This window comes from Blennius ocellaris, assembly GCF_963422515.1.
Source record: "Blennius ocellaris genome assembly, chromosome: 23".
Classification (NCBI taxonomy): domain Eukaryota; kingdom Metazoa; phylum Chordata; class Actinopteri; order Blenniiformes; family Blenniidae; genus Blennius; species Blennius ocellaris.
In genome coordinates, this window is record NC_137672.1 from 18416462 (window position 1) to 18432055 (window position 15594).

At 46.4% G+C, this 15594-nt stretch overlaps 1 protein-coding gene across 5 annotated transcripts in view; it reads right to left on the reverse strand.

The window, feature by feature from the left end:
* Positions 1 to 15594, reverse strand: part of clcn3 (chloride channel 3) — a 30936-nt gene that overhangs the window by 8223 nt on the left and 7119 nt on the right. For 2 of the 5 annotated variants that reach the window (XM_080518972.1, XM_080518975.1), the window contains exons 1-12: positions 12950 to 13183; positions 8049 to 8209; positions 6702 to 6801; positions 5104 to 5291; positions 3910 to 4032; positions 3519 to 3725; positions 3355 to 3435; positions 3003 to 3255; positions 2627 to 2919; positions 1535 to 1721; positions 1038 to 1436; positions 62 to 278 (exon numbers count right to left, since the gene is read on the reverse strand). In XM_080518972.1, the coding sequence (XP_080375098.1) occupies positions 62 to 278; positions 1038 to 1436; positions 1535 to 1721; positions 2627 to 2919; positions 3003 to 3255; positions 3355 to 3435; positions 3519 to 3725; positions 3910 to 4032; positions 5104 to 5291; positions 6702 to 6801; positions 8049 to 8209; positions 12950 to 13037 (2297 nt within the window). In that variant the 5' untranslated portion in view covers positions 13038 to 13183. Of the gene's footprint in view, positions 1 to 61; positions 279 to 1037; positions 1437 to 1534; positions 1722 to 2626; positions 2920 to 3002; positions 3256 to 3354; positions 3436 to 3518; positions 3726 to 3909; positions 4033 to 5103; positions 5292 to 6701; positions 6802 to 8048; positions 8210 to 12949; positions 13184 to 15000; positions 15143 to 15594 lie in introns of those variants that run through there. The other 3 variants (XM_080518973.1, XM_080518976.1, XM_080518974.1) reach the window with 2 other exon arrangements.

Genomic DNA, 15594 nt, shown 5'->3' on the forward strand with positions numbered 1-15594 from the left:
CGGGTGGGGGGAGGGTGGGGGTGGGGGTGGGGGTGGGGGGGGGGTCTCACAGCTCACTTACCCGTTGTGAGTGACCAGGCACTGGCGCAGGCCCAGCTTCCTGAAGATGTCCACCACGATCTCCATGGGGGTGTGGTCGGTGACGGTGAAGGGGCTCATGTCCAGGATGGAGCGCAGCTTGAGGGGGCGGGGGCTGTCGGCCGGCAGGGTGGGGGCGTGCTGGGTGAAGTACACCCGGGAGTTCAACATGATGCCCTCCTGCTTGCGGCGAGCGTTTTCTGGAAGGGGGAAGTGAGGAGGGACGTTACTCAGCTAGCCGCCTCCCGTCGTTAGCTGAGCGCTCAGCTAGCTGCCTCCCGTCGCTAGCTGAGCGCTCAGCTAACGACGACAACAAACAATAAAAACAAACAAAAATGGACCAGTTGGAGGAAGAAAACGTCTCTGGAACGACGTCGCCTGTCAGATTCATATATTAGAGCTCTAGAACTATATTCTTCACGTCTCGGTGCTTAAAAACGTCTAATCCAGTGTCGAAAATGACAAAAACGACAAAAGTGACAGTGGAAAGTGGGAAAACAAAACGAGGTTTTCGTATAAGAAGTGATGTTCTCCATACAGAAGCAGTGAACGCTTCATATTTATAAAGCAGCTTTAGCGGCAAGACTCGACTCGGAGGGTGAATTTGTGTCATTTTCGAGGTTCTTCACCGCATTTTCCCACCAAAAGGAAACACGTTTTCTTAAAAACACTTAAAGTGTCACAGGGGTTGTGAAAAAAAGGTATTTTCACAGATTAAATGCTATAAAAAATTTTTTAAAAAAGGGAAATATTTGGAGTTCCAATCCTGCAATACCACTTTGCGCCACCAGATGGTGCATCGAGTCATTTTAAATTGGTCAACATGGTCCACTTAACTGATTTATTTTAGATTCTATTTGGTAATAAATATTGTGTGTAGAAGCTAAAGTGGAACTGTGAGACAAAATGTGTAGTTTGCGGCGTCGGGGGGGTGGGGTGGGGGGGGGGCAGAAACCCACCGATGGCGATGGTGATGTCCCGGCGCAGCGCAAAGCCCACCAGCCTCTGGGACTCCTTGGACACGATGACGGGGAAGCCGTTGTAGCTGGTCTCGTTGATGACGGCCTGCAGCTCCTCCACCGTCAGGTCGTCCTGCGTCAGCACCGCCAGCGGCGGGTCGCTGCGCCGCGGCCTCATCACCTCCCGGGCCAGCGTGACGTGCGTGAACTCCTCCTTGGCGTCCAGGAAGGGGTAGCCGTTCAGCCGGATGTGGGCCTCGTAGATGCCCTCCCGCCCGAAGGCGTCGCCCACCCACTTGCTGGTCATGACGGCGGCCATGAGCGGCACGATGTACTCCAGGCCGCCGGTCAGCTCGAAGACGATGACGACCAGGGAGACGGTCATGCGGGTCACGCCGCCTGCGGGGGAGGGGAGGGGGAGAAAAAAAACACCACCGGGTTCAGCAAACCGCGGCGCCTCGGGATGGAAGCGGAGGTTCGTGAGGCGAGGCGCTCACCCAGGCAGGCCGCGGCGCCCACCATGGCGTAGAGCCCCGGGGTGATGCAGTCCGCCCCCACCTCGCACCACTCCTTGAACAGGAACCAGTCGTGGTGGTAGTACGCCAGCTGCTCCACGGCGATGCCCACGATACGCCCGGCGATCGCCCCGATGGCCATGCTGGGGATGAACAGGCCCGACGGCACCTGGGGGAGAAGACGGACACACACCCCCCCCCGTTTCTTTCTGGTTTACCTCCTCGGGACGCCACCGGGATGGCAAAGACGCAAAAACAAATGGAAGCGCTAGCAGTCGTATGCGTATGTCCGTTGTCCCCCCCCCGAAACGAAGCTTGTTTGTCTAACTCAGGGGTGTCAAACATGCGGCCCGGGGGCCAGAACCGGCCCACCAGACCCTCTAACCCGGCCGACATGGGATTTTTTTTTTAAAGTATAAAAATGACGGAGGCTCATCTGAAAACACTCGATCGGCAAAAATGACATTCAAAACCGTCCTTGGTCAGAATTTCACCCCCGACATTAATGCGTCTGTGGAGGTCACATGACGCAACACCTTTCACAATAAAATGACGAGTCCAACTTATGTGAAGTGATACTTTAGACACGTAAACTCAAAACAATTTCCAGATGATGACCAACTTGTTTTAATCCCGACTACGATATCCAGATTTTTATCCGGGTTTTTTTGCAAATATAATAATATCTGATTAACTTTAATAAGTATATTTCAGAATAAACTGGCAAATTCTTGCAAAAGGATCAAAAGAAGGAAAGACTTTGAATTTGTCCATATCTGCAGTTTAATATATGACGTTTGACTTGTTGGCCCCCCAGAGGTCAGAGGTCAGATCAGGTTGATGTGGCCCCTCAACTAAAATCAGTTTGACCCCCCTTCCGGGCCACCGTACTTAAATAAAGTGAAACTAAAGCTATTTTAAGGGGTAGCCACTGGTGAAATCAGTTCTGGGTCTCAAAGCTTGGCCGAAGCCGTTCGCTCCCCTCTAGTGGACACGTTAGGAACAGCAGGTCCAAACGAAACGAATCATCAAAGCGTCATCGAGGATAAAGAACGACGGGAACTCGGCGCCCACCTTGAGCCCGAAGGTGAATATGGTCATGATGATCTTGAAGATGAGCGCCAGGCACAGCTGCCACATGGCGGAGTAGACGCCGGGCCCCGCCGGCCGGTTGGGGTTGTCGCTGAAGGCCTTGCTGCCGTTCATCTGGCTGCGGTACTGGCAGAGCTGCGAGGACTCCAGCGGGCCGCAGTCGGTGAACAGCTCCTTGATCAGCTCGCTGGTGTTCTGCCGCGTGTACGGGTTGGGGAACGCCACCACGGCGGTGACGGCCGCCACCAGGATCACCTCCAGCACCGGGTACTTCCCTGGAGAGACCGCCGGTCAAGTTCTACAACCGTTCCGAGGGTTGTAGAAGAACTGACTAACCCCCCCCCTCCACCCGACTTACCGAAGCGCGTGGACTTCCTCCGCCGGCACCAGGCGATGTTGGCCCGGATGAAGAAGGCGCCCCAGAGGCCGCCGAACACCCCCAGCAGGATGAAGGGGATGAGCTCGAACAGGTACCAGGGCGTGTGGTACTCCACGTAGAACAGCACCAGGCGGCTGTTCCCGAAGGGGTTGATGGAGCGCAGCACGAAGGCCGCCACCAGGGCGGCGAAGAAGGAGCGCCACAGCGTCTTGAGAGGGAAGTAGTAGCTCACCTGGGGGAGGGCGGAGGAGAAGGTTACTTTTCTTTTTCCCTACCCCACCACCACTCAGCGATGGTGGTACGAGAGGAAGTGGGCGGAGTCACGACGTACCTCCTCCAGGCTGAAGAGAACTCCTCCGATCGGCGCCCCGAAGGCGACCGACACGCCGGCGGCCGACGCGGCAGAAAGGACCTGACGACACACACAAAAAAAACCACACAAACGTCATACCGGCGAGCCCGACGGCGACCACGTCCGCCGTCTCGTCTGCCCACCTCTCGCTTCTTGGCCTCGTTCTTGCTGTACTTAGGGAACAGGTAGGAGAAGATGTTGCCGCAGCAGCACGCCACGTGGACCAGGGGCCCCTCCTTCCCCAGGCTGAGGCCGGACGCCACCGCCAGCACCAGGGTGATGGTCTTGATCATCAGCGTCCACTTGCCCAGGTAGCCCCGGATGATGAAGCCGCTCAGGATGGTTTTGATCTGGAGGAGAGGAGGGGGGGGGGGGGGGGTTAGAGCTTCACTGAACGATGGCGGCGTGTGTCCAGCAGGGGGAGACGACACGTGTTTGACGACATCCTGCTATTCTGTGGAGACGTTTCTAAGAAAGCTGGACACTTTGGAAGACGCCGGTAAGGACGGTAAGGACGGTAAGACGTGTCCTCACCTCCGGGATCCCCGAGCCGCAGGCGTAGGGAGCGAACACCTTCACCAGGCAGACGGCAAGGAAGGCGAAGGACAGAGCCCAGTAGATGTACATGAAGTAGTTCATGATGTAGGAGCCGGGGCCCTGTGGGGGGGGGGGGGGGGGGGGGAGAGAGGGGGAGCGAGGGAGAGAGAGAGAGAGGGGGAGAGAGAGGGAGAGGGGGAGGGTGAGAGAGGCAGAGAGAGAGAGGGAGGGAGAGAGAGAGAGAGGGGGAGAGAGAGAGGCGAGAGAGAGGGAGAGGGGGAGGGAGAGAGAGGCAGAGAGAGAGAGTGAGAGGGGGGGAGAGAGAGGGAGAGGGAGAGAGAGAGAGAGAGAGGGGGGGAGAGAGAGGGAGAGGGAGAGAGAGAGAGAGAGAGGGGAGAGAAAGGGAGAGAGAGAGAGAGAGAGAGAGGGGGGAGAGAAAGAGGGAGAGAGAGAGAGGTGGAGAGAGAGGGGGAGAGAGAGAGAGAGAGAGGGGGGGAGAGAGCGGGGGAGAGGGAGAGGGAGAGAGAGAGGGAGAGAGGTGGAGAAAGAGAGGGGAGAGAAAGGGGAGAGAGAGGGGAGAGAAAGGGAGAGCGAGAGAGAGAGATGCGTTTGAGGAGGAATCTGAAAATCCTGCAGAATTTTGGTTTTTTGTAAATAAACATTTCTTTTATTTAATTCATGAGCCTCGCAAACTCACTAATATCTAAAAATATTGCAATATTTAAGAAAGTCTGAGAGTTTGTAGCCCTACTTCTTATATAAAAGTCTGTAAATATGAAGAAAAAAATGTATATAACAATAAATATATCACTTTCCTTGTATATTTGATTTCACACTTTGGGTTTAATTTCTTATTTTCTCTCCACTACTCCTTCATTCTTTTCCTGAATTTCCTGCATTTCTGTATTGTGTCAAACTTTATGAAAAGTACCAAGCTATAAAAAAAAATTTCAATACTAAAAAAATGTACTTTTAAATCATCCTGATGTTGTCGACACGTCCAGGAGAGAGAAGCAGCAGCTTCTCAGTGACGGAGCGACAGTCTCACACAAGAGGTGGAGAAATTAATGCAAAGCGGGAATCTTTTGGTTTGTTTTTGCATTTTTAGGGTTTTTGACATCGTCAAAAAAACAAATTTTTTATTGGGTGCAACCCGGCTGCAGCGAGGCTCCAGTGCTTGTGTGGCTCTACCTCCGCCTGCCCCAGTATTAGCTCCGCCCAGCTCTTCCACTGAGGACACTTGTCCCGCTCAGCGAAGGTGGTCTCATTGGACGTCCAGCAGCACTGCTCGTGGTTGAACCACATGGCGCTCAGACACACGCCCTCCTTCAGGTCGTTCATCCAATCAGCAGCAATGTCAATCAGGCCAGCCAAAGCACCTAGCGAGGAGGAGGAGGAGGAGGAAGAGGAGGAGGAAGAGGAGGCCAGAGAGGAGGAAGCAGAGAGGCAGAAAACAAGAAAGAAGAGGGAAACAGGTGACGGCCGCTGGTTTGCCAGTTGTGAGTGAGCAATGTTAGTTTTTATAACTTTAATGTTAAAGTTCTAGTGAAATGAAGGTTCGACCTCCAAAACTCTCTGGTGTCTCTTCTAGGGACGTTTTTCATGCTAACTGGCCGAAGGGTAAAATGTTAAAACACGACAATCTGCGAGGAAATAGCCGATAAACGTTGGTATTCCCTCTGCTGGGCGGAGCTTCTGACAATAATAGAGTGACATCACGAGTTGTGCACACGCCCAAGTTGTGTTTACATTATGGAGGATCAGAGTTTTGACCACGAAGAGGCTGAATTGAACCAGATTTCATCATCATGGTCATTTCAAACCCAGTGATTGATGAAGAAGACACAGAAGGTGGTTCTGCCATCGGTGACCCCGTCTGGAACATGTTTGAGGAAGCAGAAGACGCTTCGTCCTCCATTCGTCCTCGTCTCCTCGCCTCAGCAGCCGCCACTTTTCACCTTTGAGGCTTTGAGGCTCCTGACTTTTGGCAGAACGACCGGCTTCCTGGATCCAACACGTCCAAGAGCTAGAAGACTGAATCACTGAAGACGAGTCCAGGTGTTACTTGATCGTCTACTAGCCGCGCGAGCTAGCTGCTCCCGCCGCCTGTGCTCCTTTCCTCCTCTCTCGGTCTCTTCCAGGTTCAATCTTTCATCAAGGCTCATAAAACGCCGACTAGAACTTCAAAACACTGTAAAAACTTGGATATTTAAGAGGGAAACAAGCCGATATAAACACAACAGATTGAGATCTGCACAACTCGTGATGTCACACATAGACTCCGCCCACGAAGAAGGATTCCCCCGACTTCCTCGGCTGGAGATTCAAAATTCAAATAACTTTGTTATGCGACAACAGTGGTGGGGCAGAGTCGGAGGAACCTTACAAGTAGAACCCCAACTGTCGTTTTTAGCAAAGTAGTGTTTTACATTTCACTGGGACTTTAAGTTACAACCAGTTTTTGCTCATTTCCTCTTCACTCGTGACACTTTTCCACAAAAACTCTTATTTGTTTCCCCCCTTCAGCACCAGTTCTTCTCCCTCACTGTCGCCTTGGGAATTTAAATGACGAGCTTTTACTTTTGAGTCGACGTGCTTGAAAGAAGTGTTTGTGCACAAGACGGGGGTGAGGAAAAAAAACAACCAAAAAATAAAAGAGAAAGCTGCCTGAGGCCAAGCATGTGAGTCACCAGCAGCGGAGACAACAGCTGTGTGTGTGTGTGTGTGTGTGTGTGTGTGTGTGTGTGTGTGTGTGTGTGTGTGTGTGTGTGTGTGTGTGTGTGTGTTACCTGAAGCCAGGCCGGTGAGCGTCACCACCAGCCACCCCGACCAGGCGTCGTACAGACTCTTGGTGAACTCCCATGCCGACTCCTTCTTCTTACTGTTGATCTGGATTCAACCCACGTGAAACAACGACAATTCAGCTCAATGACATTTAACCGGCGCTAGTTAAAGACGGGTTGTGACTGATTAGGGCTGATCACAGCGTGTCCTGGACAGAAGATTAATCCAGGTTTTTTTTTAACAAAAACAGAAAAACCGCAGTGGTACAACGAGCAGGAGTCGAGCAGTAAAACACTCTGAGGGCGTGTTTCGTACAACTGAGTCAATATTAGGATTGAAACCTGGGACGTAATGTAAAAACTGAGTGGTCGTACATAAGACTGAGTCCAGGGTTCATGTACAGCGGCGCTAGAAATAAAAATACAACAGTAAAGCCTGTGAAATGTTCCTAAATAGCAGCTTGATCACGATTGAATTAAAGTGTTTGAAGCCATTTAGCGCGTGAAAATTCAAAAGATTAGGTCACGAAATATTACAGACGTCTCAGAAGATTGAACTTGTAAATCTAGCTGATAGCGAGTTGATGAAACGCAGTGGAAACAAAAGGTCCAATATAAGAACGCTTGTATATTTTTCTTGGATTTTCACTCCGTGAAGTGAAAAGTGCTGATCTGATCGATTCAGTTCTTCTTTTGTGCCGTTAAAAACACAAACTGTTGCTGCAGCAGGAAACGTGGGCGCAAAGACTTCCTCCGCTTTAATGCTGAGTTTACAAAATAATGTGTGTGAAGACCGGCTGTACAGGAAACAGACTGACGGATATTCAGCTGGTTTTCTTTCGTTGAACTCCTCTTCGATCTAGTCACTCATTTGTATATTTAGGGACCTCGTGTAACTTGTACGCCGCCGACAGTGGGTTAGGGTTAGCTCGGATAGCCTAGTATTGCCATTAGCATGCTAACAAACTTTGTTCGATTGAGCTGAAATTTGGTAGGTGGCCTAATGGGGGCGCTGTGGTCATGAATCACTAGCTAATTAGCTGGTTTTGATGCTGTTTTTTCAAAATAAAAGTCATAAAAAAAAAAAAAGAAAACTTCCAAAATTCTTTCTGAACTGGTCCAGAGGATAATATTTTTTATACTTATGTTATTTTTCTACTGTTCTATTGTCTATTTATTGTTTTTAGTGGGTCACTTCCCTTAAGTTGCAGGTGGAATTAAAAAAAAAAAAAAAAGTTTCAAAAAAGCATCATTATGCTTCATGACGTCTTGTTTCAATCCTTTCATTTGCCCCCATTAAAAATAGAGAAAAGGAAGTGGAGCTGGCGGCGGTGACGGAGTGTGGAGCTCCACCTTGCGGTGCCGCTCGCGGTCCTTGCACTTCTCCCGGACCCAGTCGATGGTGTGGAAGTCGTCGTACGTCCCCACGCCGGGGATGGGCTCCTCCAGGAAGTCCAGCAGGTGGGTGGTGCTGCTGGGGGCGCCGCCCCCGTTCGACATGGCGTAGTTAGACCCTGGGAGGTGGAGGAGACGGAGGAGAGGACACCGTGACACAACCGAATAGCTGAAGACGGAGGTTGTAGGACAGGGGTGTCAAACATGTGGCCCGGGGGCCAGAACCGGTCCGCCAGACCCTCTAACCCGGCCGCCATGGGATTTTTTTTTTTAAAGTATAAAAATGAAAACTGACAGATTCTGATCTAAAAACACTCGATCGGCAAAAATTACATTGAAAACCGCCCTTGGTCAGAATTTCACCCCCGACATTAATGCGTCTCTGGAGGTCACATGACGCAACGCCTTTCACAATAAAACGACGAGTCCAACTTATGTGAAGTGATACTTTAGACACGTAAACTCAAAACAATTTCCAGATCATGACAAATTGTTTTAATCCCAGATAAGGTGACTGAGGGTTTTTTTGCAAATATAATAATATCTGATTTCCTTCAATATGGGTATTTCAGAATAAACTGGCAAATTCTTGCAAAAGGATCAGAAGAAGGAAAGACTTTGACATTTGTCCATATCTGCAGTTTAACATGTGATGTTTGACTTGTTGGGCCTCCAGAGGTCAGAGGTCAGATCAGGTTGATGTGGATCCTCAACTGAAATGACTTTGACGGCGCTGCTCTAAAACCCAGAGAAAGAAGAGGGAAAAGTTCAACTACGACTCGTTTCTGTTGAATATAAACAAACACCGAAGAACAAAGCTCACAGGATTCATGTCAACATTTCAACTACGTTTCTTCAAAGTTCATTTTGCTCATAAAACGTGTTTAATTCACATTTTTTAGAGAATGTTAACGTCGCCCTGTCGAGATGACATCAGGCTCCACGTGACTCGTGAACTAAAACGACTTTGACTCAATCAAGGAATCAATTGGGGACGATCGGGACGAGTCGGTCGGTGATTTAAGACGCGAGGACGAGGCGGAGCGAACGACGTTTCCACGATAAATCGGCGGTGAATTATCGCCGCTGGTCGGACATGAAGCCTTTAAGTGTGACGGGACCGGAGAGAGACGACGCGTCCAATCCACACAGACAGTCTGGTTCTCGCTGCGTCTCGTCTGGGACACGTCCCGGGACGCCAGAGGACGGGGACATTTCTGTCTAACGCAGGTTTTAAAAAGCTTCGCATGCTTGATTAAAAAATAAATTAAAAAACATCCTCTGGGAATGAAAAAAATCCGTTTGTGATTCAGTAAACATCCGTCTGCAGGACAAAGGCATCATTGTCCTTAACAAGGAGATGAAAGATTTTAAAAAACAACAACTTTAATCGATTAACAACATAAGTTACTCTCCACATGACAACACATCAGTAGAATCTTTAACTCGAACCAGTAGAAGAAAGTAAACGAGTCTTAAAAGAGGAAAGAGTCCCAGCTTTTTTTTTTTAGAAATCGGCTCCAACCAAAGGTGGAACTTTTGGAAAAACGACGGGGCTCCATCGCCGTGGCAACACAAAACCTTCCTGAAATGAAAGGATCAGGTCTGCTGAAGTCCTTCTACCGTCACACGTCTACGTCTCAGACAGTAAAAACACTATAAATCGTCTCTGAGCCACATGTTCAACATCTGTGACGCTGAGGAAAATCAACAACCAGTTGTTCTGACGGAAACAACAACAACAGATTGTGTCTCTGCGTCCGCATGCTTTTATTACTTTACACTTTAACTGAGCTTTTCACACACTGGAGGAATTTCACAGCCAAATATTAACAGAGGGAAGAGAAGAGAAGAGAAGAGAAGAGAAGAGAAGAGAAGAGAAGAGAAGAGAAGAGAAGAGAAGAGAAGAGAAGAGAAGAGAAGAGAGAAAACTCTTGTTATGTGACATTCCTGGACCAGCCAGTCAACCTTCTGTAACAGTAGTTTTTTTTTTTTTTTTTTTTGTTTTTTTAATCAGTTATATTTCAGCCATGACTTTACATCAGGTGAGAATATGACCATGAAACACGTCTGATCAGGTTTATCAAGGTCATGATGCCTGAAGTTGAGTATAACTCTGCAATAATAATAATGATAATTAAAAAAATATAATAATAAAACTATTAATAAAAATAAATAATAATAATAATAAATATTCATAATAATATTAATAATAATAATAAAAATAAATGTACAATAATAAAAATAATAATAATAATAATAAAAAGAAATGTATAACAATAATAAAAAAAATTATAACAACAATAATACAAATAAAAATAATAAAAATATTAATAATGCCAACAATAAAAATTTATTATTAATAATAATACAAAAATAATAATAAATATTAATAACAACAACAATAAAAATGTATTGATGATAATAATAATAATGCAGGGGACTTACTATTTTCAATAGACTTGCCAAAACACTCCAGTGAAGCTAAACTTGGGGGAATCTCCTCCCACACCTAACATACGATCGCTCAAATAAAACATGTTTTTCACACCAAGCGGGACCCAAACACCCCAGAAAAGGTTCCCGTTTCCAAAAGCGTCGTCAAAAAAGTTGCATTTTTTCCCCCACATGTACTCGGAGTCAGAGGATTTTCGAAAAGTTCCACCCCGGGAGACGTTTTCTAAAAGTTTCAATCAGCGACACCCAAAACTTTTGACGTGTAAACGAAGCCTTGTTAATTACAAAAATACATTTATAGATGACAGTTCCTTTATTTTTTTTCAATCCTCGTTTAATTTGGCTACAGTCATAAAAAGCAACACTTTTTAAATGTAGTTTTTCCAATTTTAAGCAACATTAGCTTAATTTTAGAGTTTAAATCACTTTGTATGGCTCAGTGGAATCTTATTTTGTAGGACAGGAACAGACTCGGCTTTTAACTGAAACTACGATCACTAGTTTCTTTCCCTCCATACATTCCCGCGGTATTACAGCGACTCTACTCCTACAGAGTAAATCAGATCAGGGCGGTTTTACAATGTAGGACATCTGGGGTCAGCCCGCTCAGCCGTCATGTGACCGGCGTCGTACCGCTGCCCGACAACCTCATTCCTGCCCCGGTGGATTCCCCGGAGTCGCGGCGATCGATGGGGCCCAAGTCCAGAAAGCAAACAAATAATGTCAAAATAAAAGCCGCCTTTTGTCTTGTTTGGAGCCGATAGATAGAGAGATAATTACTTTATTCATCCCCGAAGGGAAATTGTCTTGTTGCAGCAATCTGGTACATAGATAATATTATAAAATACAACAGAATAGAAATAAAAGTAAAAATATCTGGGTATAAGACATAAAGTAAAACACAGAACGGAACATGGGACCTTAGAAATAAGACGAGATAAAAGCAAGATAAATAAATAGTAAGGTGCCGTGGCAGAGCCATTAGAAGTAGGCATTATATAATAATAATAATAACAATAATACTGATAATAACAATGTGCAATAGTGTATAATACTCGTGTATAGTACTACTAATAATGGTAGCAATTATATAACAATAACAATATGGTAGCAATAAAATAACAATAACAACAATATATATATATATATATATATATCAGTAATAATAATAATAATAATAATAATAATAATACCAATGGTAATAGTGTACTTGCACATACTCTGTACTTGCAACAGACTCACACAACTTTAAAAAGGTGCAGCAGTAATTTAACTAATGTTGCTTTAGTACAAACAGTGACTGGCGCTTTGAAGATTCCAGCACAGGAGTGTCAGTAGGTGTTTAGTACGTCCAGCCTCCATGTTGACTTTACAGAGTGCCACTCTTCTTACTGGACTCAGGACTGGATTAAAGAAAGGAGGCCGGCTGCTTTTCTACAGTGGAGGATCATCCACCCACGACTGTTCCTCCGCCGTTCCCCGTCGCTTTCAGTGAATAACTACACAGGGCGTTCACTGGATTATCACACGCGACAGATTAAAATATCCAAATGTCAGCTGACGATATTTCAGTCATAGAAAATCAAGGTAAATCGTCACGTCATATAAAAAAAGACACAAAAAATCACATATTTCACTTTTTTTGCCTTAAAAACCACAAAATTGGACACATTTCTGCAATCTGACACTATAAAAAACTATATTTATACTATATAATGTAAAAGAACTGAAGGATTTATGTTAAATCAGTTAATTATGACATCTTCAACTGACAGGAAGGAAATCTAAAAACAAAACATACAAGTGGCAGCATTTCGCCCTAAAATCTAATCACGCGTTGCCCGATTGTCGTCAATTCGAAAGGAAGCAACACAAACATGGTAATCTGGCCAATAAAAGGGTTATTACTTCATATCCACAAGAGCAAAAGAAGAATCAATCCCGTCATTGTGATATAATTCACATATTGACAGGGGAGAACATGCAAACTCTGCAATAAAGCTCACAAACCCTTCCCTGAACGCAACATAGAGAAATTAAAACGGCATAAAGCTGATAATTACGCTGCGCCTTTAAAAGAGCCGCACGAAAAACATGCAAAATATGAATTAAAAGCAAAGGGATTCTTTTTTTCCCATGGTTGTTATTAAGATGGATGATGCTCTCCACGGGCACGAGCTCGAGCGCGAGCACTGGGACACCCGCCACCGTTATCTGCGCGTCGTGCACGCGCCGGCGGGTGGCTATGCTAAACGTTAGCTGCCGTCGTTAGCAATGGCAGCTATTAATATTAATCCGCCGGTTTAAATGAGTTACAGCGGCGGAGGAGGAGGAGGAGGGAAGGGGGAGGAGGGGGGGGGGGGCAGTTAGCTCAACGTGTACGGGTACGGGACGTGGCGTACCTCGTCTCGGGATCTCCTGCAGGGGGATGGTGTCCCCTCCCCCGTCGTAGGGCAGATAGGGGTCGGCCGCCGCGTCCTCCTCCTCCATGTTGACAACTTGGAAGGCGACGCCGCGGCTACACGAGGCTCGGCCCCGCTGCGCTGCGTGTGTCACCCGCTGCCGCTGCGGCCATGTTTACCAACGGAAGACGACTGCTCTCTCTCTCTCCCCCCCTCCCCTCTGTCTCTCTCTCTCTCTCTCCCTCTTTTTTCACACTGGATCGTCTTCACTGCAGCAGCTGACTGGAGAAGTTGATGATGTCACCGCACGCGCACGCGCGCGCACGCGCCTCTGGTTGCTAGGAGAGCGCACCGAGCGCGGCCTGTCCGGGAGAGACCATCGGAGGGGGAAGGGAGTCCAAACTGACCATGTATGTTTTTTTTTTATTTATTAAAAAATAATATTCCAACACGAACACTGGAGGTTAAAATAAGAAGAATTATCCCTCCTCAATAGATGTTTGTTACACGTGTTATAAAAGTCTCGGCTACAACCAACACGCGCAGTAAATCTGGATCATACCAACTCACGATTACACATTTACAACTTACAATCGTCACTTACGTTTAAGTTTATATTGAATTGGCCGGTAAAATAGTGTCATAATAACCTTTTTAATTTAAAGGTTTCTTCATTATATGTCAATATAATGAAGTCACGCAAATCAAACAATTACTACAGAAAATTACTGCAACTTTAAACACAAAATTAAATTTAATGAAACTGTCCGGTTTAAAATACAGTGTCCCATTTTCCTATTTACAGCTATGAACAAGTAACACGGCCACAGCGACAACTTATTTTCACACTACATTGATGCACATTTGCTTCACAGACGCAATCAATGTTTTTATTGTCGTAAAACGTCATAGCTACGCACAGAAAGCTCATTTCACTGAAGTGGGTTTGTAATTTCTTGCCTATGAATACGAGCAAATGTGAAATTACATAATTTATGAGTAAGTAATAACATTTCTTGACTTAAACTGCTGCCATGTGGCACGATGCCAGAAAAAAAAATCAGCATATAGATGGCAAACTAGTGGACACTGTTGAAAAACGGTGCGTTAAGTCAATTTGATACTCAAATATTGCGTCAATGCTAATAGTGAAAAGTGAAAACGCATCGTCTTTGTGTTGTTTTTTTTTTATTTCGGAAAAAGACGTTTTGGAAACGACGTCCGTTTACATGGAAACACAGAAATTCTGAAAACCACTGCTGAGCATAAAGCAGCGTCTCCACCGATTCCAGAAAGTTGTGTTTTCCTGCGTTTAACGACAATGGAGTAGTTTACAAAAAGTTCCACCTTTGGAGCCGTATTCAAAAAGTTTTCTGTCTCCAGGCAGTTTTCATGTAAACCAACATCCAAAACTAAAGGTTTTGCATTTCCATTTAAAAACCACGTGTAAACAGACCCTAAAAAAAAAGCCCCATAAAGACAAACACAAAAACTTTTTGTAATGGGAATGTTAAATTCTTCTTTTGGCAAACAGCTTTCATCCTTTTTTAAAAAAAATTCCCCCCATTATAGGAAGTTCAGGTCAAATATCACACTTAACGTCACCCATATAACATTTATGTAAAAACAGAGAATAATCGACACAATATTCTAAAATTAAGCTGGACTGTGAGAAGGAATCACTCGTTCTATTCATAAAGGAGATCAAAGGAAAGCTTTGTGACGCATCGCCGGCGGTTGACATTTGGTATTTTTTGCTGTTTTCTTTCGTACATTCCTCCAAAAACAAACGCGACAATATCTTATCACGCCCGTGCGCACCGAGACAGATTTCCCCACAACGCCTTGTATCTCAACGCGATTCCTGTTTTCACCGCCACGGGACATTATTTTGTAAACGTTGCGCGATCATGTGTTATTATACAAATCACAGAAGCTTAGTCACATGCTTCCACTTGTCCTTCGCTTAACCAGGCTGTTTAAGAGAAAAAAGCTTTGTTTCTTAAGTCAATGAAACAGAAAGCAGGCGGAGGACCTTGATGACCTCTTACCTGTCGGCGGGGCTCTGGTTGCTAGGCAGCGGTACAGGTGATGTCAGCCATACTTTGTCACCTCCCTCCTTAACCCCCGTCCCAGAGAGAACTTTGAACCGGCGAGAGGAAAACCACGCAAACAAGAAGTCCGGAAGAGGGAAATCTCTTTCAAGTCTCCATTACGGTCCGACTCAAGATTGAGTTTTCCTCAGCAGAGCTGCTCGCTCGCTCTCTCTCTCTCTCTCTCTCGCTCTCTCTCTCCATGGGGGTAAAAGAGAGCGAGCCAGCGCCTTGATCACACTGCAGCCGGACCCCAGAGGAGGGCCGGGCCCAGTTTTCCCTGACTCCGCCCCCCACCACTCAAAATCAACACCGGCTGAGAAAGTGGGCGGAGCCAGACGGCAGAAAGCCAAAGCAGCGGCTCTGAATGGGGGAATTTTACACATCTTCCCCCCTCCTGCAGGCTTTCTGTGTTTGTCTTGTTTTTTTAAATATTCCCCCGAAGGCGTGTGAAAGGTTAAAAGCCGCTCTCTGCTCGCAGGTCCAGTTTCACCGTCGGAGAACAAAGCGGCTAATCGCCACAGCGAAGACGGACAAATGTAAGCGTATACC